Genomic DNA, 26,294 nt, shown 5'->3' on the forward strand with positions numbered 1-26,294 from the left:
GTGACTTTTCCTGAAATCTGTAGCCTGAGATTTACATGTTTAAAGAATCAAGATGATTTGCTGGCAAAGTTCTGAGGCAGGAATAGCTTTATTGCCCTGAGGGTCTAACGGTCTCACTGTCTACCAGGAAGGCCAAGAGACTACCTTCTCCAAGAAGAATCAACACTTGCTCCTCAGTGACACGATAGAAGCCCCAGTTCAGTCCAGTGACGCAAACTGCCTGGACACGAGCCAGAAGTCAAAGGAGGGATCCCAGCCCTCCCATCCTGGCCAGGAACAAAAGCACGATGATGGTGGTACTAACTTAGACACACAACACCAATGTTTCCATAGACAGAGTGAGTTCAACCCCATACAGGCTGCACATTCAGAGGCGAGACACTGGACTGCTTTTCCAAAACCTGCTTCTCCCCTAATCTTTGTTTTTGAAAACTTTGAAGGCACGCATTCATAGCGCACCTTCTCTGGACCTCAGTCACTGTAGATGTGACTTCCAAAACAATATTTCATTGAAAAGTTGCATGTCTGGAAAAAAGTCCTAGAGATTGGTTGTACAACAATGTGAATGTACTTAATGACTTTTTTTTTTTTTTTTTTTTTTTTTTTTTGCCCCCATAGAGACGGGGTCTCGCTATGTTGCCTGGGCTGGTCTCAAACCCAAGCTCCCACTATGGCCTCCCAAAGTGCTGCGATTACAGGCATGAGCCTCCACACTCAGCCTTACATTTTATATCAAGAAAAAAAGAGTCACCTTTGTAAATCATGGCAAAGAGTATGTCCTCAAGGGATTTTAGATTATATTTCTGTCATATAAGGATCTTATTTATTTATTTATTTATTTTTTAAAGTTGCAATACATAAGATATTCTGCATGGAATTTGAAAGAGAGAGGGATACAGAGGCTGACACCTGTAGGGTGTCATATAATTAATTCCAACACCTAACATTTGGGTCTCTTTATTTTTCCTGGGATTCTTTTTTTTTTCTTTTTTTGAGACAGTCTCACTGTGACGCCCAGGCTGGAGTGCAGTGACACGATCTCGGCTCACTGCAACCTCTGCCTCCTAGGTTCAAGTGATTCTCCTGCCTCAGCCTCCCGAGTAGCTGGGATTACAGGCACGTGCCACCACACCCAGCTAATTTTTGTATTTTTAGTAGAGATAGGGTTCTACCATGTTGACCAGGCTGGTCTTGAACTCCTGACCTCAAGTGATCCTCCCGCCTCAGTCACCCAAAGTGCTGGGATTACAGGCATGAACCACTGAGCCTGACCTTCCTGGGGTTCTTGATGATATGTTTTATAATGTCAGCCTCATACAAAGTAATAGTTTTACAGCTTTGTACTATTTAGTAAGCATTTTTTCCATCATAACATTTTAGCAAAATTGCTTTTCTAGTGGATGCTTAAAATCCCATTATATTTTAACTACTCCTCTATTGCTGGATATTTATGTTGTTTTCAATTTGTACAATTATATATAACATTTTAATCAAAATGCATGAGCATAAATCTTTGGCTACATCTCTAAGTACTTCCTGAAGATAAATGCCTAGAATTGAAAATGTGTACACACTTAAGGTACTTCATTCGAACCATCAAACAGCTATTTAATTTGGATTATGTAATTCAGAGGGAAAAAGAATATAAAGGACTTTAAAATCATTGGAAGAGCTTAGTTTTGCGATATTAAAAAATTATAAAACAGGGCCAGGCATGGTGGCTCATATCTGTAATCCTAGCACTTTGGGAGGCTGAAGCAGGTGGATCACGAGGTCAGGAGTTCGAGACCAACCTGGCCAACATGGTGAAACCTCGTCTCTACTAAAAATACAAAAAATTATCCAGGCATGGTGGCGGGCACCTGTAGTCCCAGCTACTCGGGAGGCTTAGGCAGAAGAATCGCTTGAACCCGGGAGGCGGAGGTTGCGGTGAGCCAAGATAGTGCCACTGCACTTGAGTATGGGCAACAGTGTGAGATCCTGCCTCAAAAAAAAAAAAAATCATAAAATAATCCAGCATCATAAAAAGTGAGTAACGGCCTTGAAGAAAAAGCACAGAGAAAATACCCACAAATGCAAGAAAGAATGGTGCCCATTGTCATGTATTTCTCACCAGGATTCTTACCCTGGACTTTTCCTTTTACGTAGTTGTGATAATGACATACACTCAAATGTGCATCCACCTTTTTTCATATCACAGATGATTTTTGGATCTAGTTGGCTTTATTTTAAAACGGAAATGTTAAAGCCACCTGGGTAAATAAGACACTCCCAGTTATAAATCATCTATAAAGGATGGAGGCCCTAAAACAACAACCAAGAAAAGAAAAAAAATATCACTGTAGTAATGATCCAGCTAGCTTTTCATAACTTTAGCTATGCAATTTCTTTCCCTTAAACCTCTCTTACTTTGCAACATTCCAAAGACTAAGTATCTTTATAAATACTGTCTTATGCCTTAACACACAACATCTATCATGCGGCAGGCCAATAGCAGAGTCTCCAGGAAATGTCCCATATTTACCCAGAATGTTTACTAGGCATGGTCCAGAACCAAGAGATGTGTTGCAGGCAGGCAGCAGGGCGGCAGTCAGGCTTACAAATCATGAGCAAAATAAGCAGCAGTTGCCTTTGTTTTGAGCTAAGTTATTTTCTTAGGGCCAGGAGATAAGCCATTGAATTAAATGAGCTTTGAAGAGGAAATAACATGGTAGCTAAAGGTCTTGCTAACTTCCCAGAAACAAGGTGTTTGTTTCTCTTTGGAGCCACACTGCATTCCACAGTAAAAGGAAGATGGATGGGAAGCTGCTGAATGACTCTGGTTTTCATTGCTGTCCTTTTATCCCATTTCCTGATAAATATCATTAACTCCAGGAAGACAAGTGCTGCCTCTTCTATCTGCGACAACCACACAGAAGCCAGGCAAGCTGGTTGACATACTGTACATTTTTAGGCTAGGGCTGAAATGTAGTAGGTACACAGTTCTGGCTGTGGCTGACAATTTTGAGATCAATGCTTACCACCTGCCCTGTCAATGTGTTCTACAACGAAAGAGTGGGGGCCGGGCACAGTGGCTCACACCTGTAATCCCAACACTTTGGGAGGCCAAGGCGGGTGGATCACCTGAGGTCAGGAGTTCGAGACCAGCCTGACCGACATGGTAGAACCCCGTCTCTACCAAAAATACAAAAAAAAATTAGCTGGGTGTGGTGGTGCATGCCTGTAATCCCAGCTACTTGGGAGGCTGAGGTTTAAGAATTGCTTGAACCTGGGAGGTGGAGGTTGCAGTGAGCTGAGATCGCACCATTGCACTCCAGCCTGGTCAACTAGAACGAAAATCCACCAAAAAAAAGGAAGGAAGGAAGGGAGGGAGGGAGGGAGGGAGGGAAGAGAAGGAAGGGAGGGAGGGAGGGAGGGAGGGAGGGAGGGAGGGAGGAAGGAAGGAAGGAAGGAAGGAAGGAAGGAAGGAAGGAAGGAAGGAAGGAAAAAAAGTGGGGCAAGACAGCAAGAAGATGCTAACTTGTTTTCAGCAATCATCAGTTATGATTGCTTGGCTTCTTTTACCAAAAACTTGGACCTCCAGCTTCCTGTGAACCTTTATCCCAGCTCTTACTGGTAGACGTGCAATGAAGCCAGAGGGAATAACAAGTATCCAGCACTTGAAAAACACTTTCAGCCAAGCATGGTGGTGCATCTGTAGTCCTGGCTACTTGGGAGGCTGAGGTAGGAGGATCACTTGAGCCCAGGAGTTCGGGGCTGCGATAAGCTATGATTGCATGTATGAATAGCCATTACCTGCCAGCCTAGGCAACAGAGCAAGACCCCATCTCCATTAAAAAATAAAACAAAGCTAGGAATGATGGCTCATGCCTGTAATCCCGGCACTTTTGGAAGCCAAGGCTGCTGGATCACCTGAGGTCAGGAGTTCGAGACCACCCTGGCTAACATGGCAAAACCCCATCTCTACTAAAAATACAAAAATTAGCTAGGCATGGTGGCAGGCGCTTATAATCCCAGCTACTCTGGAGGCTGAGGTAGGAGAATTGCTTGAACCCGGGAGGTGGAGGTTGTGGTGAGCCAAGATGGCGCCATTGCACTCCATCCTAGGTGACAAGAGCAAAACTCCATCTCAAAAAAAATTAAAAAAAAAAAAAAAGAAAAAAGAAAACTATTCAATATCCAGAGTCCCTGGGACTGTAAAATCTATGATGGAATGAAATTTTAGCTGCTCTGAACTAAAATAAAAATAAAGTGTATTTCTATAGACTGAAGTTCCCAGTGTCAGTTGGGAAGTCCCTCTCTACATATTTGAAATACAACATATCCTGCCCACTAAAGGTCACCAATCCCTCAGTAAATCATTCTCTTCTAGTCCAGATAATGAGTTGAAGACCAGGGATTTGCAGCAAGGCAGTATTCTAAATCCTTCAGATTCTAGAACCAGAAAGGGCAGGATGAAGACACTCCCAAGTAGAGTTCATCTGGGAGGCTGGTTTTGTTTTGTGGAGAGTTGTTTTTTAATATGAGCCCATACTTTTCAAAGAGAAGAGACCCTCCAAATGAGCAAGACACTTCCTGGAAATTTAGCTTAAGGAAATCATCGAAAAGAGGAGAAAAAGTTCCATATAGAAAATTATTGACTATAGTGTTAATTCATACTGAAAAACAGAAAACAGGCTGGGCATTGTGCCTCACACCTGTATCCCAGCACTTTGGGAGCCCGAAGCAGGTGGATCACTTGAGCCCAGGAGTTCAAGACCAGCCTGAGCAACATGGTGAAACCCCATCTCTACAAAACATACATAAATTAGGCCGGGCGCGGTGGCTCACGCTTGTAATCCCAGCACTTTGGGAGGCTGAGGCGGGCGGATCACGAGGTCAGGAGATCGAGACCATCCTGGCTAACATGGTGAAACCACGTCTCTACTAAAAAAAATACAAAAAATTAGCTGTGCGTGGTAGCAGGCGCCTGTAGTCCCAGCTACTTGGGAGGCTGAAGCAGGAGAGTGGCATGAACCCGGGAGGCGGAGCTTGCAGTGAGCAGAGACCGTGGGCCACTGCACTCCAGCCTGGGTGACAAAGTGAGACTCCGTCTCAAAAAAAAAAAAAAAAAAAAAACATAAATTAGCCGGGCGTGGTGGCGCTTGCCTGTAGTCCCAGCTACTTGGAAGGCTGAGGTAGGAGGATTGATTGGGCCCAGGTGGTCGAGGCTATGATGAGCCGTGATCATGCCACTCCATTCCAGCTTGGGCAACAGAGTGAGATCCTGTATCAAAAAAAAATTTCCTGATTTTGATGAACCTCCTTACTGTTAGGAATATTTAGGGGTAAAAGGAGCATGAGGGTAGGCCGGACACAGGGGCTCATCCCTGTAATCGCAGCACTTTGGGGGGCCAACGCAGGCAGATCACCTGAGGTCAGGAGTTCGAGATCAGCGTGGCCAACATAGCAAAACCCTGTCTCTACTAAAAATACAAAAATTAGCTGGGCATGGTGGCACATACCTATAGTCCCAGCTACTCAGGAGGCTGAGGCAGGAGAATTGCTCAAACCCAGGATGGGGAGTTTGCAGTGAGCCAAGATTACACCACTGCACTCCAGCTTGGGTGACAGAATGAGATTCCATCTCAAAAAAAAAAAAAAAAGTTCCCTGATTTTGATAAATGTCCTTACTGTTAGGAATTACACAGTTAAGTATTTAAGGTTAAAAGGAACATGAGGTACACAACTTACTTCCAAATGATTAAAAAAAAAATTATGCGTACATCTGCATGTGTATATTCAGAAAGAGAGAAGGTTGGGCAGAGGAAGCAGAGAGGATGAGACTGATCGGCAAATGTGGTCAAATGTTAACCACTAACAAACTGGGAGGAAGGGTTTACAGGAGCTCTTTGTACTGTTCTTGCAACTTTTTTTAACATTTGAAATTATTTCAAAATAAAGTTACCAGAGAAGTATATCTATGCAATGATTGCAATTATCAGAATTTTACATTCTTGCCAAAGGAAAGGAAACGAGGGAAAAAGAAAATACCTGACCTGAATGGGCCAGATTGTGGGTGACATTTTCTTCTCATTAAAAAGAAGTGCCAGGCTGGGTGTAGTGGCTCACGCCTGTAACCCCAGCACTTTGGGAGGCCAAGGTGGGAGGATCACTTGAGCCCAGGATTTCAAGACCAGCCTAGGCAACATAGGAAGACCCCATCTCTATTAAGAAGGAAAATGTTTAAATAATTTTTTTAAAAAAGAAGGACCAGCGTCAATCATGTTGCTTGAGACAAAAAAAAATTTAACAATAACTAAACAAGTAAACAAGTATAAGGGAATAAAGTAATTATCCAGTGGAATGTCTGGGGGCTTCCAAAGTTTACTCAAAGACTCCAGATGTATGACTAAGTGGTTCCTGGCACTACCAGCTGCCCAGGGTGAGGTATACGATGGTGACTATGGAAACAGGTGCTCTGTCAATCCCTAACGAATGCACCAGCTTCCCAGAAGACATACCTTCATCATGGCCTCGTTGTTCAAGTTCTCACTGATGATGGTGGCAGTTCCCAAGCTCGAGTTAGCAACCTTGGTGGTCGTTGCATTCATTGGCTTCACAGGATGAAGTCTAAAGAGAAGGGAAAAAGGATCTTTAGACCCTCCTGACATGGCAAAACTGAGCAACTGCCCACCACAAAGATGGCAGCCAGTAAGCCAGACAAGGGGCAGGTGGATCACATGCTGCCCTCATCTCCGGGCCAACACACTCCAATGTCTCAGTTCCTGTGGAAACAAAAGTAGTCAGGACTGGGCCGCCACATGCAAGCCAGCAAAGCACGTCCTTGCCCAGATGTCCTCATATCTTCACGGGACCCTTGGTCTTGTTACAAACATCAGAACATTAAAGGCAGTCTCTTATTTTTTTAAGTCAACTAGAGCCTAGGCGTTCACTGTAAAACTTTGCAGAGGCTTCTGTCCCTCCACAGTAAAGAGAGTTCAAAACAAACATACAAGCTTCACGTTGGGCAGTGCTTGAAGAAGTTTTTGACACTGCTAGATGCTACCACCGCTCAATGCCAGTTAGTTCTGACACTGTTAAGATACTGGTGGCATTGCGTTTCTGCAATGTGAGCGCTCCAAATCTGACTGTGCAGAATAATTCCTAAACTATATTTACAGACTACTATTATGTTCTTGCTATAAACGCGGCAGCGTCTTGAGGTATTACCACCACAAGGGGCAGCCCTACCAGCAGGACAGTGACAGGCGGGTTGTCCTGTCAGACGTCTGTGTGGTTAGAAAGCCGTAACCTCTGCAGGTAGGAAGCAAAGGGGAACATTGCTGACATTTACATAGACAATCTCCCCCATCTCTCACCTGTGCTTGGCTGACCCAGTTCCAGCGCCTGGCTGAGCTGAGACTGGATGTGTCTCCGAGGGTGAGACCCAGGCCTGGAGGAGTGGCTTCCTCTTGCCAAAATTTTCAACTCTACCAGCGGAGCCCTCTGCTGTGGCTTTTTTTTGAGATTCTGCTGTGCTGGTGTGGTGAGTGTCAGAATGTGCAGAGCTGGGGAAAGAGTATGTGGCAGGAAAGAGCTCAGAAGGGGAGGGGCTGGGTACAGGATTGTCCAGGGACGTGCCAGGAGGCGGACTTGGACTCCCATTTCCCATCAGTTTTTCTTCCTCGCCACCACTGGGGCCTGGCAGCTGTTCATCCAAGCTTGAGCTCTTGCCAAGATGTGATTTGTGAATTCCGAACTCTGTGGTCTGCTCTGAAGGAGCTGTCACAGATGCTTTGGGTGCCTGCAGGCTGAAATCACGCAGGCCCTCCCCAAGTGCCAACCTATCTGCCTTGCCACTGGGCCCCTTTCCCCTCTCAGGACAGGGGACTACCAAGCTCAAGGACGAAGCTCCTATGTCCAGAGTTGACGACTTTGCTGTCTCTCCATCAATTTCAACCTGATCTCTGTCATCTTCAACCTGATCTATTCTTTCATCATCCGATGCGACTTCAGGAATGGAAGGAAGGCTGAAGTTCAGATCAGCCACGATTGGAGATTTAAAATCCGAGACCAACTGAAGGTCACTCAAGGGGTCAGACAATAAACCTTCATGGTCACTGGCTTTGCTCTGATACTGAGTCACAAGGGCATCCTCTCCCTCCATCCTAAAGAGTGGAGTGTCTTTCGCTGAGCTTGCTTCACTCATGGGGGCTTCGCAGAAACTCTCCTCCTGGGAGGGGAGGCGGAGGTGACCCGCTGGGGAGGCTGGCGCACCGCACGTTGCTGGCCCAGGTGTGGTCACTGATTCCCTCTCTGAGTCCTCTGTGTGGGGAGATCCAGGAGGCTCTCCATCAGACGCGTTTCCAGCAACAGCCCATGCAGGGGTCAGCTCCTGGGTACAACTGCTGTGTCCTTCCACCAGCGGGACGGCCCTCTCTACCACCCCTTCTGTGAAGAGCTGCTCAGAAAATGACACGCGCTTCTTGGTTTTCTTCTGGCCCTCATGGAGGTTCAGACCCATCTCTTCCAGCTTCTGCATCGTGGAATCAATGGAAGGGACCGATTCTCCCATGGGAAGAGGGGGTGCTGCTTCTTCAACTGCATCCCTAGCTTTGCTCCCCACAAGAGACCCAGCCTGACTCTCCAAGTCTCTGTCTCCTCCTGCCACAAGCTCCCCAACGGGGCTCGCAGCTCTATCACTGCTGAGTGAAAAGGCAGACGGTACTTCCTGGGCCTCTCCAGATGATGGGCTGTAGTCTTGTTTTTTGCGGGGGAATCTCGGAAGTTCTTCCTCTTGTTGCCCCGTTTCAGGCTGCTCCGGGAGAGATTCCTCCAACTCAAGGCTGCTGGTGTTCTTCTCTGTGCCTGTCTCATGGGTCCTGCCCATCAGAGAATTTTCTGTCCCTTTATTCACTGGAATGGATGGCTGTTTGAAAAGGGATCCCAGGGCAGAAGAACCAGAATTTGGAACTGGAGTTAAACTCTCCATTTGCATCTCTGCCTTAGGGAGCAAGGGTGGTTCTTCAGACTTGGCCTGGCCCCTATCTATAAGAGGACAGCTTTCAATTGGAGTGGATGTGGAAATGGGAGCCGCTATGGGAGATGAGAGAGAGGAGAAGACAGAAGGACTCTCAGAAGACTGTGTGTCTGTACCATGTCCCAATTCAGAGGGGACAGGTGCCTGGCCAGAACTAGAAGGGAGAGGAGGAAGAGAGGAAGGGGAGTCAGTGGGGGAAGGAAGCCTGGCTGTGGGTTGCGCCTCCGGAGACACTTCCAGTCTGCAAAAAGGACAAAATAAAATCTGCAGGTCAGTGCAGATGCATCATGAGAGACAAAGAAAATACACAAAAATCAAGTCATTCACCAGGGGAGAACGTCTTTACATGTGGGGCAGTACCTTAAGAAGTTAAAAAAGGAACACTAGCCAGGTGCAGTGGCTCACGCCTATAATCCCAGCACTGTGGGAGGCCAAGGCGGGCGGATCACCTGAAGTCAGGAGTTGGAGACCAGCCCAGCCAACATGGTGAAACCTCATCTCTACCGAAAAATACAAAAATTAGTCGGGTGTGGTGGTGTGCACCTGTAGTCCCAGCTACTCTCAGGAGACTGAGGCAGGAGAATTGCTTGAACCTGGGAGGTGGAGGTTGCAGTGAGCCAAGATCGCGCCACTGTACTCCAGCCTGGGTGACAGAGGAAGACCGTCTCAAAAAACAAAAGGAACACTAACACTTAACAGACCTGTCACACACAAGTCTGTTGCAATAGAAATGAACAGATCCCAGTAAAGATCTGGTTTCTTGTGATTAACACGAGGCCCGAGCATTTGATTATTACAGGACAAAATGCACCTAAAAGTTTCAAAGTGGTTAAAGATGTTAACACAAAGCAACAGGCACAGATAAGTTTAAGAGGAACAGTGTGTATGTGTGTACGTGTGCATGTCGAAGTAAGCAGAATCTCTAAAAAAATAAATCTCTCACTCCCCAGACCACAGAAATATTGTCAGTGTCAATGTGAGTCACACAGAAAAGCAGAAGTCCCCAAGGCCAGTCCCCAAGTCTCACACTGACTCTCACAACAAGGGGCAAAGTGGACACAGAGAACTGTCACTGTCACTCGAGAAAGGACCATCACTGTCACTCAAGAGACCAAGGGTCTCTCATACCAGGAACCAATGCTAAAATGCAACGAGGCAGGATAACATCTAGGTCAAGGGGAAATGTGAGATAAGAACTTCGTAAACACAGGTACTGCACTTCGTAAACACAGGTACTGCATATACTACAACCCAAACCCAGTATTCCCAACTTGCAACACCCAGAATCTGCTACAAACCATTGCATTCCACTGAGATCTGATAAGCTGACAGAAGAGACAGACCATGCCTGTGGGGCAGTAGCTCTGGGCTAGGAAACATCACTGCAATTTGTACAGGGCAGGCCAGGCTGGCAGTAGGGACTCGTTAAAAAAAGAATTTAGACCAGCAAACCTTGGCATGTAGAGGTACTATGACATCATGGAACCAGCAAGAGCTGGTCTAACGTAAGCCTGAAAACCACCAATGGCGAGGTAGAAATGCCCTGCATGAGAAGAGCCAAAACTCACCGGGGCTTGACAGCTCTGGTCTGGGGAGCCCTCGGAGAGGAAATTGGAGGTTTCGGTTCAGACTTGGACTCCGGCTCAGCTTCTGGTTCTGTGATCTGCACATCTTCAAAGGGGTTCAGGGAGCTGCCCTGTCTGGAGACAACAGCTGCGGTATCTTTCTCGGATCTTCTCACAAGGTCTTCAGCAGGCCCCGACGCATCCTCCCCGGGCTTAACCCCCATCAGCATGCCTTCCTTCTCCCTCCCCAGGACCGTGAGAGGGTTTTCACCTTCACTGCTCTTAGCCACGTCCTTCTTCCCCGTCATCAGAGACAGCAAAGAGGACCTCCTGCTCTCTGGTTTCTTGCTCTCCTTGGCTTCTTTTGTGGCCTCCGAGTTTGCGGGGGCCATGTTTTCCCTGAGGTCCCCACTGACCAGTGGGGCAGGTCGGTAGGACGGCAGGGTCATAGACTTAAAGGAGTCCTTGGCGGAAGATTCGGAGAACCGCCTGTCAGAAGACAGCCCACCTCCTTCAGCAGGCTCCTTCCAAGACCCAGCCGCCAGGTTCTCCGTAGAAGAAAACAAATGCTTCTTTCTGAAGCCCCTGGGGGATGGGGAGGAGGATGGGCTGCTGTCCTTGGTCTCACCCTTGCCTTCTGGCTGCTCCAGGTAAACATGGTTCCCATTGATGCAGACATTAGAGCGGGAAAGGACATCATTCTTAGACCGAAGGCCGCCAAGAAAGGAAAGTCCTTCCTTCTTGGGAAGGGTGAAGTTGACCTGGTTCAGTTGCTTAAGATCTGTACTTGCTGTTCTCTTGTGAGACATGACTTTGGGAAGAAAAACAAAGAACAGAAAGGGGATAAGATGTTAAACGGTTGGTTTGCAGTGTGGGGGCATCTGTCAATGTCTGGATACATTTCTGGTTGTCACAACTTGGAGGGCGTGTGCTGCTATTCGTATGCAGCAGGGAGAGGACAAGGATGATACTGAACATCTTACAATGTATAGCACAGTCCCCCACGACAAAGGCCTATCTAGTCCAAACTATCCACAGTACTGAGCTTGAGAAACCCTGGATTAAACCAATGAAAAGGGCAGCAGTAGAGGGTAGAGTAGCAGAATCCAGCCAGTGGGAGGGATTCAGACATTGAAATTGAAGTTCAAAATATATAATTAACTCAGAGCTAAAGGAACCAGATTCCTTGAGGGTTAAGCACATCACAGGAACTCAATAACTACCTGATGAATGAATGAAATATGAGAATTACTATAAGGTTTCATGGTTTTACCCTTAAAAAAAACAAAAACTTTGAAGATACTCGTTCTATTAGCGCTAAAAGCTTGTACTAACGGACATCATTTATAGAGCCAAAAACTCTGGAAAAGGAATTTATGCATCCTTAGAAACCAGAGGGTATAATCCCAGCACTTTGGGAGGCTGAGGCAGGCAGATTACTTGAGGTCAGGAGTTCAAAACCAGCCTGGCCAACATGGTGAAGCCCCGACTCTACTAAAAACACAAAAATTCGCCGGGTGTGGAGGTGGGCACCTATAATCCAAGCTACTCGGGAGGCTGAGGCAGGAGAATCGCTTAAACCCTGGAGACGGAAGTTTCAGAGAGCCAAGATCGCGCCACTGCACTCCAGCCTGGGTGACAGAGCAAGACACCATCTCAAAGAAAGTAAGAAAGAAACCAGAGGGCTTAGAAATAGAGAGGGCATCTCAGCTGTGGGCAGTGGTTCACACGGGTCATACCAGCCGTTTGAGAGGCTGAGGCAGGAGGATTACTTGAAGCTTGGAGTTTCAGACCAGCCTGGGCAACATAGTGAGATCTCATCTCTAAAAAAAAATTTTTTTTTAATTAGCCAGGTGTGATGGTGCACACCTGTAGTCCCAGCTCCTCAGAAGGCCAAGGTGGGAGGATTGCTTGAGCCCAGGAGTTGGAGGCTACGATAAGCTATGATCGTGCCACTGCACTCCAGCCTGGCAATAGAGCAAGACCCTGTCTCTAAAACAAACAAAAACTATTTTTTCTTTTTTTTGACAGAGTCTCACTCTGTCGCCCAGGCTGGAGTGCAGTGACACAATCTCGGCTCACTGCAAGGTCCGCCTCCCGGGTTCACACCATTCTCCTGACTCAGCCTCCTGAGTTGTTGGGGCTACAGGCGCCCGCCACCACGCCCAGCTAATTTTTTTTTGTATTTTTAGTAGAGACGGGGTTTCACCGTGTTAGCCAGGATGGTCTCGATCTCCTGACCTCGTGATCCACCCGCCTCGGCCTCCCAAAGTGCTGGGATTACAGGCATGAGCCAACAAAAAATATTTTTCAAAAAGAAACAGATAGGGCTTTTTTTTTTTTTTTCTTTTTTGAGACAGAGTCTCACTCTGTTACCCAAGCTGGAGTGCAGTGGCACGATCACAGCTTACTGCAGCCTCTACTTCCTGAGCTCAAGCAATCCTCCCAGCCTAGCCTCCTGAGTAGCTGGGACTACAGGTGTGTGACATCACATCTGGCTAATTTTTGTACTTTTTGTAGAGACAGGGTTTCACCATGTTGCCCAGGCTAGTCTCAAACTCCTGGGCTCAAGCGATCTGCCTGCCTCGGCCTCCCAAAGTGCTGGGATTACAGGCGTGAGCCACCATGCCTGGTTTTAGAGAGGGCATCTTAACCACCACTGTCATCACCACCACCACCATGATTTTGTAACTGAGGAATTGAATTAAACTCTTTCTCTTAAGATTTGTCTGTTTCTTCTCTCTCAGAATGAAGCCTAGTAAGTGGAAGAAGAGATATCAGGAAGTGGAAGCAGGAAGAGGCAGAAACTCACCATCCAAGGCTGAGGAGGACTCGTCCTCATTGTCATCTTCATCCCACTGGGACTGAAAGTCTCCGGGACGAAGCAGCACTTTTTCTGGCTTTGAAGTAGGCAGGACAGACATGGACTGGGAAAGAGGCGTCTTCTGCAAATTCGACTTGGAAAACAAGGTCTTGATCTTCGATTTCTTTTTCTTGTCTTTGCCCACAGACTCATCATCACTGTCGACCGAAGGTGTTGTGCTAGGGATGATGGCTGAGGCGGTGTCTGACCCGCTGTCCTTATTCTTCCCCTTGATCTTGTCCTTCAGTTTTCCAAATGGATTCCGAGACTTGTCTTTCATAGAAAGGTCAAACATGCTGGCAGTCATGTTGTTTCTCATAAACTGAATGTCAACCTCAATTTCTCCTCGCTCCTTGTCCTTCTTTCCTGGTTTGGATTTCAACTTATACCACCTGAAAGGAGAAAGGCCGAGGAGTTACTTTTGAATGGAAGCAACTGCAACAATGTTCACAATTCCCATGAACTGGCCTCTCCTCTTTCCTACCAGCAGCCTCTTCAATGCATGCATTCTCACACTTTCTCTTTGGGAAAGCAGAATGAGAGCAGAATTTTTTTTTTTTTTTTTTTTTTTTTTTTTTTTGACACAGAGTCTTGCTCTGTCACCCCGACTGGAGTGCAATGGAGCCATCTCGGCTCACTGCAGCCTCTGCCTCCCGGGTTCAAGTGATTCTCCTGCCTCGGCCTCCTGAGTAGCTGAGATTACAGGAGCTCGTCACCACGTCCGGGTAATTTTTGTATTTTTAGTAGAGATGGGGTTTCACCATGTTAGCTAGGCTGGACTCGAACTCCTGACCTCAGGTGATCTGCCTGCCTCAGCCTCCCAAAATGTTGGGATTACAGGCATGAGCCACTGCGCCTGGCTGACAGCAGAATTTGCACTTTTTTTTTTTTTTTTGAAACAGAGTCTCGCTCTGTGGCCCAGGCTGGAGTGCAGTGGCGCGATCTCGGCTCACTGCAAGCTCCGCCCCCGAGGTTCATGCCATTCTCCTGCCTCAGTCTCCCCAGTAGCTGGGACTACAGGTGCTCGCCACCACGCCCAGCTGATTTTTTTTTTTTTTTTTTTGTATTTTTTTTAGTAGAGACGGGGTTTCACCATGTTAGCCAGGATGGTCTCGATCTCCTGACCTCATGATCCGCCCGCCTCGGTCTCCCAGAGTGCTGAGATTACAGGCATGAGCCACCGCGCCCGGCCTGCACTTTTATTTCTTTTGTTTAGTTTTTTATTTTGCACTTCTATTTTTGAGAAGACATGCACTAGACAAAGATAGGATCCAATGTTGTGCTTAGTGTATAATCACCTCAGATCCTGATTCAATAAAGAGCTCATTCTAAAAATAAAGAAAAAAAATATTCTATGGAATCACTTCCGATGACTGATGTTTTCCTTCAGTAGGGTAAAAATGCAATGATCAGGGCCAGCACGGTGGCTCACACCTGTAATCCCAGCACTTTGGGAGGCTGAGGCGGGTGAATCAAAAGGTTGGGAGTTCGAGACCAACCTGGCCCATATGGGTGAAACCCCCGTCTCTACTAAAAATATAAAAATTTAGCAGGGTGTGGTAGCAGGCGCCTGTAGTCCCATCTACTCAGGAGGCTAAGGCATGAGAATCACCTGAACCTGGGAGGTGGAGGTTGCAGTGAGCCAAGATCACACCACTGCACTCCAGCCTGGGCAACAGAGTGCGACTCCATCTCAAAAAGGAAAAAAAAGAAGCAAAGATCATACACAAATAGCTAAGAAGGGTGGCGTGCAAATTATGTATAATTAAATCTCAGAGAAAATTGAGTTTGTAGTAAGGAATAGTCCCTGGAGGGAGTAAAAATATATATATACACAACACAGAATTAAAAAACAAAATTTTAAAAAGGTGGGGAGGGGGTTGGGCATGGTGGCTCACACCTGTAATCCCAGAGCTTTGGGAGCCTGAGACAGGAGGATGACTTGAGGCCAGGAGTTTAAGACCAGCCTGGGCAATATTGCAAGACTGCATCTCTATAATTTAAAAAATTTGCCAGCATGGTGGTGTGCACCTATACTCCCAGCTACTCAACATAAGCCTAGGAATTATGGCTGCAGTGAGCTATCATTGCACCACTGTACTCTAGTCTGGATGACAAAGTGAGACTCTGTTTCTAAAAATCAATAAATAAAAATAAAGAATTTTTTAAAAGAGTGAAATTAGGCTAGGCATGGTGACTTACACCTGCGATACCAGCACTTTAGGAGGCCGAGGCAGGCAGATCACCTGAGGTCAGGAGCTCAAGACCAGCCTGGCCAACATGGTGAAACCCCATCTCTACTAAAAATACAAAAATTAGCTGGGCATGGTGGCAAGCGCCTGTAATCCCAGCTATGCAGGAGGCTGAAGCAGGAGAATTTCTTGAACCTGGGAGGCAGAGATTGCATTGAGCCAAGATCATGCCACTACACTCCAGCATTCCAGCACTCCAGCCTAGGCAACAGAGCCAGACTCCATCTCAAAAAAAAAAAAAAAAAAAAAAAAAGTGAAATCAGTCAGTTAGAAAATGACAAACACTATGTAAGTCTGCTTATGTGAAGTTCCTGGGTTAGTCAAATTCATCGAGTCAGAAAGTAGAATGGTGATTGCCAGAGGGGGTGACGGACAGAATGAGGAGTTAATATTTGATGGGTATAGAGCTTCAGTTGCGGAAAATGAAAAAGTTCTGGAGATGGATGGCGGTGATGGTCACACGACAATGTGAATGTTCTTAATGACATTGAACTGCACACTTAAAAATGGTTAAAATGGGGCCAGGCGCAGTGGCTCATGCCCGTAATCCCAGCACTTTGGGAGGTCAAGGCTGGCAGATGACTTGAGGTCAGGAGTTTGTGACCAGCCTGACCAACATGGTGAAACCCCATCTCTACTAAAAATACAAAAAATACCTGGGGGTTGTGCCACATGCCTGTAATCTCAGCTACTCTAGAGGCTGAGGTAGGAGAATTGCTTGAACCCAGGACACAGAGGTTGCAGTGAGCCAAGATCACACCACTGTACTCCAGCCTGGGTGACACAGCAGGACTCTGTCTCTCAAAAAAAAAAAAAAAAAGGTTAAAATGGTAAATTTAATGTTATGTATATTTTACCACAATAAAAAAAAAATGGGAAGTTGGAAAGGAAGCCTTCTTCCCTAGCTTAATAATCAGAAAAAGGAACATTTCGAACACTATCCAAGTATTACACTTGGTCATTTGCAACCTACTTTAAGATGTGAAAAATGACATTATACCAGTCCAACTGAACCGAGAGACAAGCTTCAGAAAAAGGAAATCTCATGGCATTCATTTTCTACTTAGGAACCCTTTACCTTTGGTGAACTGTAGGAATGTGAGCCCGGTTGGGTACAGTGGCTCACACCTGTAATCTCAGTGCTTTGGGAGGCTGAGACAGGAGGACTGGTTGGATCCAAGAGTTTGAGACCAGTATAGGCAACAAGGCAAGATCCCACTTCTCTAAAAAAAAAAAAAAAAACAGAGTCTTGCTCTGTCTCCCAGGCTGGAGTGCAATGGTGTGATCTTAGCTCACTGCAACCTCTGCCTCCAGGGTACAAGCAATTCTCTTGCCTCAGCCTCTCAAGTAGCTGGGACTACAGGCATATGCCACAATGCCCAGCTATTCTTTGTATTTTTAGTAGAGATACAGTTTCATCATGTTAGATAGGCTGGTGTCAAACTCCTGACCTCAAGTGATCCACCCACCTGGGCCTCCCAAAGTGCTGGGATTACAAGCAAGAGCCACCAAACGTGGCTAAAAATATATTTTTTTAATTAGCCGGGTGCAATGGTGCGCACTTAATAGTCTCAGCTACTTGGGAGGTTGAGGCAGGAGGATCACTTGAATCCAGGAGTTCGAGGCTGTAGTAAGAGCTATGATTGCACCACTGCACTCCAGCTTGCACAACAGAGTGAGACCCTATCTTTTTAAAAAAAAAAAAAAATATATATATATATATATATAGCAGCCCACTAGTAGCAAGACCATACAATGGGACAAATAACTCCAAATACCTGGTCTGTAGCGAGCTGTCTACCAGGTCACCCTCACAAACTGAGAACTCACATTCTGATGTTCTTTTCGGTGACCTATTTAAGAGCTGAGGGTAGTGGACTTAAAGGAAATGATGGTTTTGCCCAAATGAGCACAACTTCCTCTTTCACCTTCAGCCATGGCTGGCGGCTCGCTCACAGGGCAGATCCCTGCCCCCACTGCTATGGCTCCTTCTACACTTAGAGGGAAGGCGCAGGGGAAAGTCAAAACCTAACCTAACACCTAAACAGCACCTGTGGCATACCTGACACTGCATACGCACAGAGACATCCTCATTTCAGCCTCACAAGAACGACACAGAGTAGATATTATACCCATTTGGTAGATGAAGAAATTGAAGCTCAGAGGTCTGAAAATTGGCACAAGGTCTTGCAACCATTATGGGGTTGCAAATGGGATTCCAAATCAGTTTCCCCAAAGCTCCTATTCTTTCCTCTACACCAAGATTCCTGCTTTAAATTCTCTAATTTATCTTGGATGGGTCATCTTTTGTAACTTAGAGAAAGGAGGGTTCAAATTTAAATTCTTTTTGAGAAACATTTAAGCTTCTAATTTAAATGTTCAAAGCTAAAAGAAGAAAGGAAGGAAACTAACATATCTTGCCATCAGTCATAAATCGTTAAGATTACTTAAAGGCTAGTATACAAAGTCATGAAGAATAACTTAAAATGAATTCACATAATACAGCAAAGAGAGGATAAAATTACATGAGCTGTAATTTTGGACCTTTAGGAGACAAATCTTTTATGGTTTTTATAACCCCAATCCACAGCTGGGCAGGCGGGGAGTGTTGGGTGTTGCAAGATGCAAGGTCTTTTTTTATTTTTTATTTTTTGCAACAGGGTCTCACTCTGTTGCCCAGGCTGGAGTGCAGTGGTGCGATCATAGCTCACTGCAGCCCTGAACTCCTGGGCTCAAGTGGAAGATGCAAGGTCTTTATAGACAATGTCACCCCTGCCAGCCTAGTGTCTGTCCAATACATTTTCCAGGGCCTGGCCTGGAATCGTTTGCATATTTGTCACTTCGATTTTGAGAGGATTATTTATATTTTTCTCTTCTGACAGTCATGTGGTAAATGGTAGCCTTGGTGATGAAGGGTGTTTAGCTTTTGTAAATACCAGTTGCAGGCCCTTGAAAAGGAGAAGTTGCTGAACACTGACCGAGGAGGTTTCGATGACCTCGCCAACCGCAGGCAGACAGCATGCTTCACCTCCCCGCCCAAGGCAGGAGCATCAGGCAGGGGTTCCTCCACAGCTCTTCCACATAGCCCCCTCTATTAGCCCTTCCCCGGGATGCAAAAATGTGACAGGCCTCCAAAGTAGCTGTCAGAGGCGTTCAGACCAGAGCAACTCCATCTTGAGTGAGGGGTAGGAAAATGAGGCTGGAACTTGCTGCGCTGCATTCCCAGAAAGTTAGGTATTCCTAGCCTCTAGATGTTTATGGGTAAGGGAACAGATGGATAACGTTTACTAAACAGACCCAGACTTAGGAGTGTTCTAATATCCCAAATCTGGAGAACAAAGGCAATCCTAATTTTGCTTTCAAGATACTAATACTGATTCTTGAAAAATATAGTAATTAAGAAAATTAATCCTTTATCACAAACCCTTGTAGTAGGGCACATCTCTTGATGATCTTTTTATCCTGTATATAAATAAGCATACTACCTAGAGTGGATGCGTTCTCCTCTTACTTTCAGGAACGTCCTACTCTGTCTATGGAGTAGCTGTACCTTCAACACTTTACTTTCTTAATAAGCTTGCTTTTACTTTGCACTGCAGACTTGCCCTGAATTCCTTCTCGCAGGAGATCCAAACACCCTCTTTTGGGGTCTGGATCAGGACCCCTTTCCTGTAACACAGCCACTTGACAATTCCAAGGGCCAGCCTTGCCTTTCCAAAAGTATCAGTGAGGTTTTGTTTGCACTCCCTAATGGTTTTTGAGCAAAGCTACAACCGATTCCAGAATCCTCCCTCGGGACCAATTATTACCTGATTCTCAGGTCCAATCCCTGGGTCCTAAAGTGGGATTTGCTTTGGAAACTTCCAACACCATTAGGAAGTGCAAATAAAAACGTCACCGACTGCCAAGCTGGAAAGGAAAACAAGAATTGCTTCTTTTTTTTTTTTCGGTTTTTTTTTGTTTGTTTGTTTGTTTGTTTTTTTGAGAGACTGAGTCTCGCTCTGTCGCCCAGGCTGGAGTGCAGTGACGTGATCTCAGCTCACTGCAACCTCCTCCTCCTCCTGGGTTCAAGCGATTCTCCTGCCTCAGCTTGCAGAGCAGCTGGGACTACAGGTGTGTACAACTATGCCCAACTAATTTTATGTTGGCCAGGCTGGTCTCAAACTCCTGACCTCAGGTGATCCGCCTGCCTCAGCCTCCCAAAGTCTTGGGATTACAGGCATGAGCCACTGTGCCTGGCCAAGAATTGTTTCTTTCACTAGCAATATTATCTTCAAATTCAAAAACAGTTTAAGCAAGGGATGTTTGATACAAGCATACTTTGATAAGATAGTGAAAGCCACAGTGCTTGAATATCTTGCCCTAAGAAATCCCAAACCAGAAGAACACATCTGTGGGTTTTTATATTTAAGATCAACTCAGTTTCTAAGTGTTACTGCCCATGCGTTTTTCAGTTCACTTAATTCCTGCACCTCACAGAAGTCGCTCATAAATAATAAAGTCCCAGCCTAGCAACATAGCATGTGATGGCGGCATGGGTGTGTTCCTGTATTATCTTTCACGCAGGCCCTGAAAGCTTGAATTATCTCAGAAATCAGGGTTGGGTCCATTTCCCTAGTCCAAAGGGCAGAAAAAGACAGCCATAATCCCAATGTAGCAAGTTTATTTGTAAGCCTATATTCTGAAAAAATCTTGCCATTTATTGAAAGTAAAAATCAAATATTCCTTCAATAAGCAAATCATTATTGCTTATCATTAAACTCAGTTCTGCAAGAATTAAAAGGATATCTGGATATGTAGAAAGTGACTTTTTTTTTTTTTTAGACAGAGTCTCACTCTATTGCTCAGGCTGGAGTACAGTGGCACAATATCAGGTCACTGCAACCTCCGCCGCCCAAGTTCAAGTGATTCTCTTGCCTCAGCCTCCCAAGTAGCTGGGAGTACAGGCACACGCCACTGCATCCGTCTAATTTTTGTATTTTTAGTAGAGACAAGGTTTCACCATCTTGGCCAGGCTGGTCTCAAACTCCTGACCTCATGATCCACCCACCTTGGCCTCCCAAAGTGCTGGGAATACAGGCGTGAGCCACCGCACCCGGCCAACATAAAATTTCTATAAACTATACACACACACATATATATATTTTGAGACGGGGTCTTGCTCTGTTTTCCAGGCTGGAGTACAGCACACGTTCATAGCTCACAGCAGCTTTGAAGTCCTAGGCTCAAGCCATCCTCCCACCTCAGCCTCTTGAGGAGCTGGGACTAAAAGCATGTGCCACCACACCCAACCAGTTGTTGTTGTTGCTGTCGTTGAGACAGAGTCTTGCTCTGTTGCCCAGGCTGGAGTCCAGTAGCATGATCTCGGCTCACTGCAACCTCCACCTCCTGAGTTCAAGCAATTTTCATGCCTCAGCCTCCAGAGTAGTTGATATGACAGGCATGTACCATCATGCCCAGCTAATTTTTGTATTTTAGTAGAGACATGTTGGTCAGGCTGGTCTCGAACTCCTGACCTCAAATGATCTGCCTGCCTCAGCCTCCCAAAATGCCAGGATTACAGGTGTGAACCACTATGCCAGCTAGTCTTTTGTCTTGTTTTAGAGATAGGGTCTTGCTATGCTGCCCAGGCTGGTCTTGAACTCCTGGCCACACAGAATCCTCTCACCTCAGTCTCTCATAGTGCTGGGATTATAGGTGTGAGCCACTGCACTTGGCTTATATTCTTTAATTTTTTTTTTTGAGATGGAGTCTCACTCTGTTGCACAGGCTGGAGTGCAGTGGCGCGATCTCAGCTCACTGCAACCTCCACCTCCCGGATTCAAGCAATTCTCCTGCCTCAGCCTCCTGAGTAGCTGGGATTACAGCCGTGTGCCACCACACCAGGCTACATTTTATATTTTTAGTACAGACAGGGTGTCATCATGTTGGCCAGGCTGGTCTCGAACTCCTGACTTCAGATGATCCATCCACCTTGGCCTCCCAAAGTGCTGGGATTACGGGCATGACCCACCACGCCCGGCCCCCAGCCTATATTTTTAAGTAATAACAGGCATTGGGTAAAAATTCAAATCACACAAAATGGTATAGGATGAAAAATTCCATCTTCCCACCCCTCCTGATCCCATGCCCCTCAGTCTCCGTATCAGAGACAACCACTATTATCAGTTTTATACGCCCAAATGGTGGTCTCACCACAGACAAGCAAAACTATGTATTATCCAAATAGGCTACCCTGCGGTTTTTGTTTTTGGGGATTTTATTTTTTTGGTCAAACACAAGACAAGGCACAGATAAAAGTATCCAAAAAGTCATTTAAGTTTTCTATACTTTCAAAAAGATGTTTATGAAGAGAAATAAGGGAACACAGAAAAAGAATGAACTAAGTACAGTGCAGAAAAAAACACGAGCCTGTGCCTACACACAAGAGCGGGGTGCAGGGCACCAGCCCACCTCCAGAGTAGCCCACTGGGGAGCCCGTGCCTGCATCCATACTGTGAAATCTCTTGGGCTTTTCAGTCCTTCTGGAGCAGCTAAGACCATTCAACCATGCCTATTCTCAGGGCTGGTGTGCCTCAGAACATGGAGTTGGCTTCCCAGACACACCCAGAGCTGACCCCAGGGGCCTTCTGTTGGAATGTGGCGGGGTCAGGGCAGCACGGCTCTTGCTATCGGGAAATGAAAAGCCTTCCCTTGCAGCCCTGCAGATGTTCACGATTACGCTGGTAAAGGACTGACTGGTATGTCTCAAAAATAATCTTTCTGCAGCCGAAACAAACATGTTTTTTCCCTTTAAAACATTCTGGAGAGCAGACATATGCAGAGAAATGATGCCTTCGGAGATTCAGTTACAACGTTTTTACATGCCAGATGCTGGAAATACAGAGAATGAAGAGGACTAAAAAGCTTACCCTGCAATGGGATGGGGAACAGGCTCGCCCAAGATTAACAAGCATTTGTCACACTGGGGCAACTGTTTCCAACTTTCTAACTTTCAGGCATGAGAGAAATTAATTAGAGGTAAAACTCCTGCTAAAATACACAATTTCATCACAAATAATGACTCACGTACAAATAAGGTTTCAGGTCATTTAAGCCCCAACGGGCTATCAGAACCACCTATCTACGGACTGTTCAGCGAGTGAATAACTACTGCATCCCCATATTAAACACAGGAGTCTCCAGGAAAGGCCAGGCAAGGAGGATCACCAGCTCTCTGGGTTACCTCCACACTTCACATGTGTCAGTGTTAATTTCAAGGGATCTTTGTTTCTGTATCCAGTTTGGACTCCTGGTTCGGTGAGTACTGCCTACTTCCTTGGCTGTACAAAATCCCAGTCCTGATTTACAGCACGAGTCTTCTCCACGTTAACCAGGCATCATGACACAGGGGATGATGGCCTCAAGTGAGGAAAGAAGCAGGAAGAACAGAACCACCCCTGACCTAGTGTGGGACAGAGGACACACTTAACCTTTCTTAGATGAAGAAAGTTCAAAAGCAGTTCGTGAACTGTCTTCCCCAGGAAATAAAAAATCAGGCTGCAAATCATGTGGTTAGCAGTTGAGAACATCTTTTTAAAAGGGTCTGAAAAGGAGTGATTCCACATGGCTAAAATATCCAGTTTCTTCTTCTGGTCACCTAGAAGCAATGCACAGCAAACAGAAATGTTTATGACCTATAAAATGTTTGTGCTGTGTGCCTTCCAGAAGCTATGCAGTTTAATGAGTGCTGGTATTGAACAAGGTAGCTAGTCATCATAACCTAACTCTGAACACAGAATTACCCATCAGCCAAGCTTGCCTCCCTAGACCTTCCCCTCTGCCCATTGTCAGCTACTTGGAAAAACTGGTAAATCATGAGGGTAGCAAATTGGTCATGGCTCGTTTTTTTGGCCTTAATTCCTAAAACAGCCACTCCAGCAGCATGCAAAGGCCGTTTGTAGCCACCAAACTGAATTCTAAGAACTGGTAAATGACAGTCAGGCACAGAGGCTCACGCCTGTAATCCCAGCACTTTGGGAGGCCGAGGTGGGCAGATCACCTGAGGTCAGGAGTTCGAGACCAGTCTGGCCAATGTGGTGAAACCCCGCCTCTACTAAAAATACAAAAATTAGCTGGGTGTGGTGGTGCGCACCTGTAATCCCAGCTACTTGGGAGGCTGAGGCATGAGAATTGCTTGAACCTGGGAAGCAGAGGTTGCAGTGAGCCAAGATCACGCCACTGCACTCCAGCCTGAACGACAGAGTGAGAACGCCATCTCAAAAAAAAAGAAAAGCAAAAATTAACTCAGTCCCATGCTAATCTGAACATTGCCTTTTTATAAATCTTCTTGAAGTCTTTTTCCCATACATTTTAACAACTAGCAGCTGAGAAACCTTAGGCAAGATATTTAACCTCTTTGTGGGACAGGCTCCTCTTCTGAAACAGGGTTAGGAACACCCACCTCATAAGAATGTTAGGAAGATTAAATGGCTTAATGTATGCAAAGTGCTTAGAACAGTAACCTGGCCATAAGTCTTAGCTATAACTACTACTTAAGCTGTACATATGCAATTTTCTTTGTAGTGCATCATACATTACTGCCTTATAATTGTCAAACTTATAATTTTGAATGGCTAAATGATATTCTGTGAAATGGGTATACGCCATAGTTTATCTACCCATTCAGATAATTCTCAAAAGGGAACTTAGGATTTTAATAGTTTCAACACACGGTATTACTAACTACCCTAACTTATCGACCAAATATAAATAACAATGATTTGCATTTGAAGGGAATAGAAATGACTCACTTCCAAAATTGGTTTGTATTACGTAATTTCCAAAATGATGTATCTGTTTATCTATTTTTTTGAGACGGAGTCTCACTGTCACCCAGGCTGGAGTGCAGTGACGCAATCTGAGCTCACTGCAGCCTCTGCCTCCTGGGTTCAAGTGATTCTCCTGCCTCCTGAGTAGCTGGGATTACAGGCACCCACCACTACACCTGGGTAATTTTTGTATCTTTAGTAGAGACGGAGTTTCACCATGTTGGCCAGGCTGGTTTCAAACTCCTGACCTCAGGTAATCCACCCCGCTTGGCCTCCCAAAGTGCTGGGATTGCAGGCATGAGCTACCACAACTAGCTAAATTTCCAAACTTAAAAAATATATAAAACTTTTAACAAACCATGATCAGTGTGCACTTTCTTTAAAAAAAAAAAAAATGGCCGGGCGCGGTGGCTCAAGCCTGTAATCCCAGCACTTTGGGAGGCCGAGGCGGGCGGATCACGAGGTCAGGAGATCGAGACCATCCTGGCTAACATGGTGAAACCCCGTCTCTACTAAAAAATACAAAAAACTAGCCAGGCGAGGTGGCGGGCGCCTGTAGTCCCAGCTACTCGGGAGGCTGAGGCAGGAGAATGGCGTGAACCCGGGAGGCGGAGCTTGCAGTGAGCTGAGATCTGGCCACTGCACTCCAGCCCGGGCTACAGAGCGAGACTCCGTCTCAAAAAAAAAAAAGAAGAAGTGTTTGTTTTTATTTTTTTTCAGATGGGCTCTGTCGCCCAAGCTGGACTGCAGTGATGCCATCACGGCTCACTGCAGCCTCAACCTCCCAGGGTCAAGCAATCCTCCCACCTCAGCCTACCGAGTAGAGTAGCTAGGATTACAGGCGTGCGCCACCATACCCTGCTAATGTTTTATTTTTTTGCAGAGACAGGGTGTCATCATGTTGCTTAAGCTGGTTTTAAACTCCTGGATTCAAGTGATTCTCCCACCTCAGCCTCCCAAAGTACTGGGATTCCAGGAATGAGCCACCACTGCACCCAGCCCCTCAATGTATACTTTCTGTAACTTATTGAGAGATGTCATGATCCTCATGGACCCCTTCAGGGTTTCTACACAGAAAAGAAAGAGACAAGAAACAGAGGGCTCTCAAACTCTCAGAAATAGGCCAAGATGGCATAATTAAGTCTGTGAATCAAGATAGGTTTTCTAAGTGGAAAGCAATACTAAATTTCTTGTAGGTGAAAACTAAAGGAAATACCAAGCATCTTTATTTTAGCAATTCTCTAAGAATTAGAAAAATTAACTCATTTTTAAACATTTAAGTCTACCACACTCACCATCATGACTTACCAATTCTTTTTCAAAGCTCGATCCTATCTCAAAAAGCCACACACGTTAATATTCTACCATCAAATCCAGTATCTCACCTCTTGGTCAAATGCAACTGCCGCTGATGCATTTATTTGTTCTGTCAAAGAATACTGTCTTGTTGCAACCATGGGGTCCTCACACACAGAGATTTTAAGAATGGAAAAACAAAATGCAATAGTTTGGTTCACCACCTCTTAACCAGGATAAAAGAAAACAAACTTCAGCATGACCGACATCAGGGAACACTCAGCCCTTCCTCACCACATAAACTCCCACACTTCTATGAGAGTTCCTGGCAAGGAACAGAGTATCTGTGATTTATTCCATAAGCAAAGTAAGTCCAAATGAAGGGAAAATAATTACACCAAAAGCATCTCTTTTTTTTCTTTCTTTCTTTGAGACAGAGTCTCACTCTGTCACCCAGGCTGGAGTGCAGTGGCGCCATCTCGGCTC

At 45.7% G+C, this 26,294-nt stretch overlaps 1 protein-coding gene across 3 annotated transcripts in view; it reads right to left on the bottom strand.

Moving 5' to 3' along the window:
* RAB11FIP1 (RAB11 family interacting protein 1) overlaps positions 1 to 26,294 on the bottom strand; it is a 41,565-nt gene that overhangs the window by 5,450 nt on the left and 9,821 nt on the right. Inside the window, exons 2-5 of one of the 3 annotated variants that reach the window (XM_030937607.1) lie at positions 13,400 to 13,842; positions 10,591 to 11,398; positions 7,362 to 9,263; positions 6,504 to 6,612 (exon numbers count right to left, since the gene is read on the bottom strand). In XM_030937607.1, the coding sequence (XP_030793467.1) occupies positions 6,504 to 6,612; positions 7,362 to 9,263; positions 10,591 to 11,398; positions 13,400 to 13,842 (3,262 nt within the window). Of the gene's footprint in view, positions 1 to 6,503; positions 6,613 to 7,357; positions 9,264 to 10,590; positions 11,399 to 13,399; positions 13,843 to 26,294 lie in introns of those variants that run through there. The other 2 variants (XM_030937609.1, XM_030937608.1) reach the window with 2 other exon arrangements.

The sequence above is a fragment of the Rhinopithecus roxellana genome, chromosome 9, assembly GCF_007565055.1.
Source record: "Rhinopithecus roxellana isolate Shanxi Qingling chromosome 9, ASM756505v1, whole genome shotgun sequence".
NCBI classification, from domain to species: domain Eukaryota; kingdom Metazoa; phylum Chordata; class Mammalia; order Primates; family Cercopithecidae; genus Rhinopithecus; species Rhinopithecus roxellana.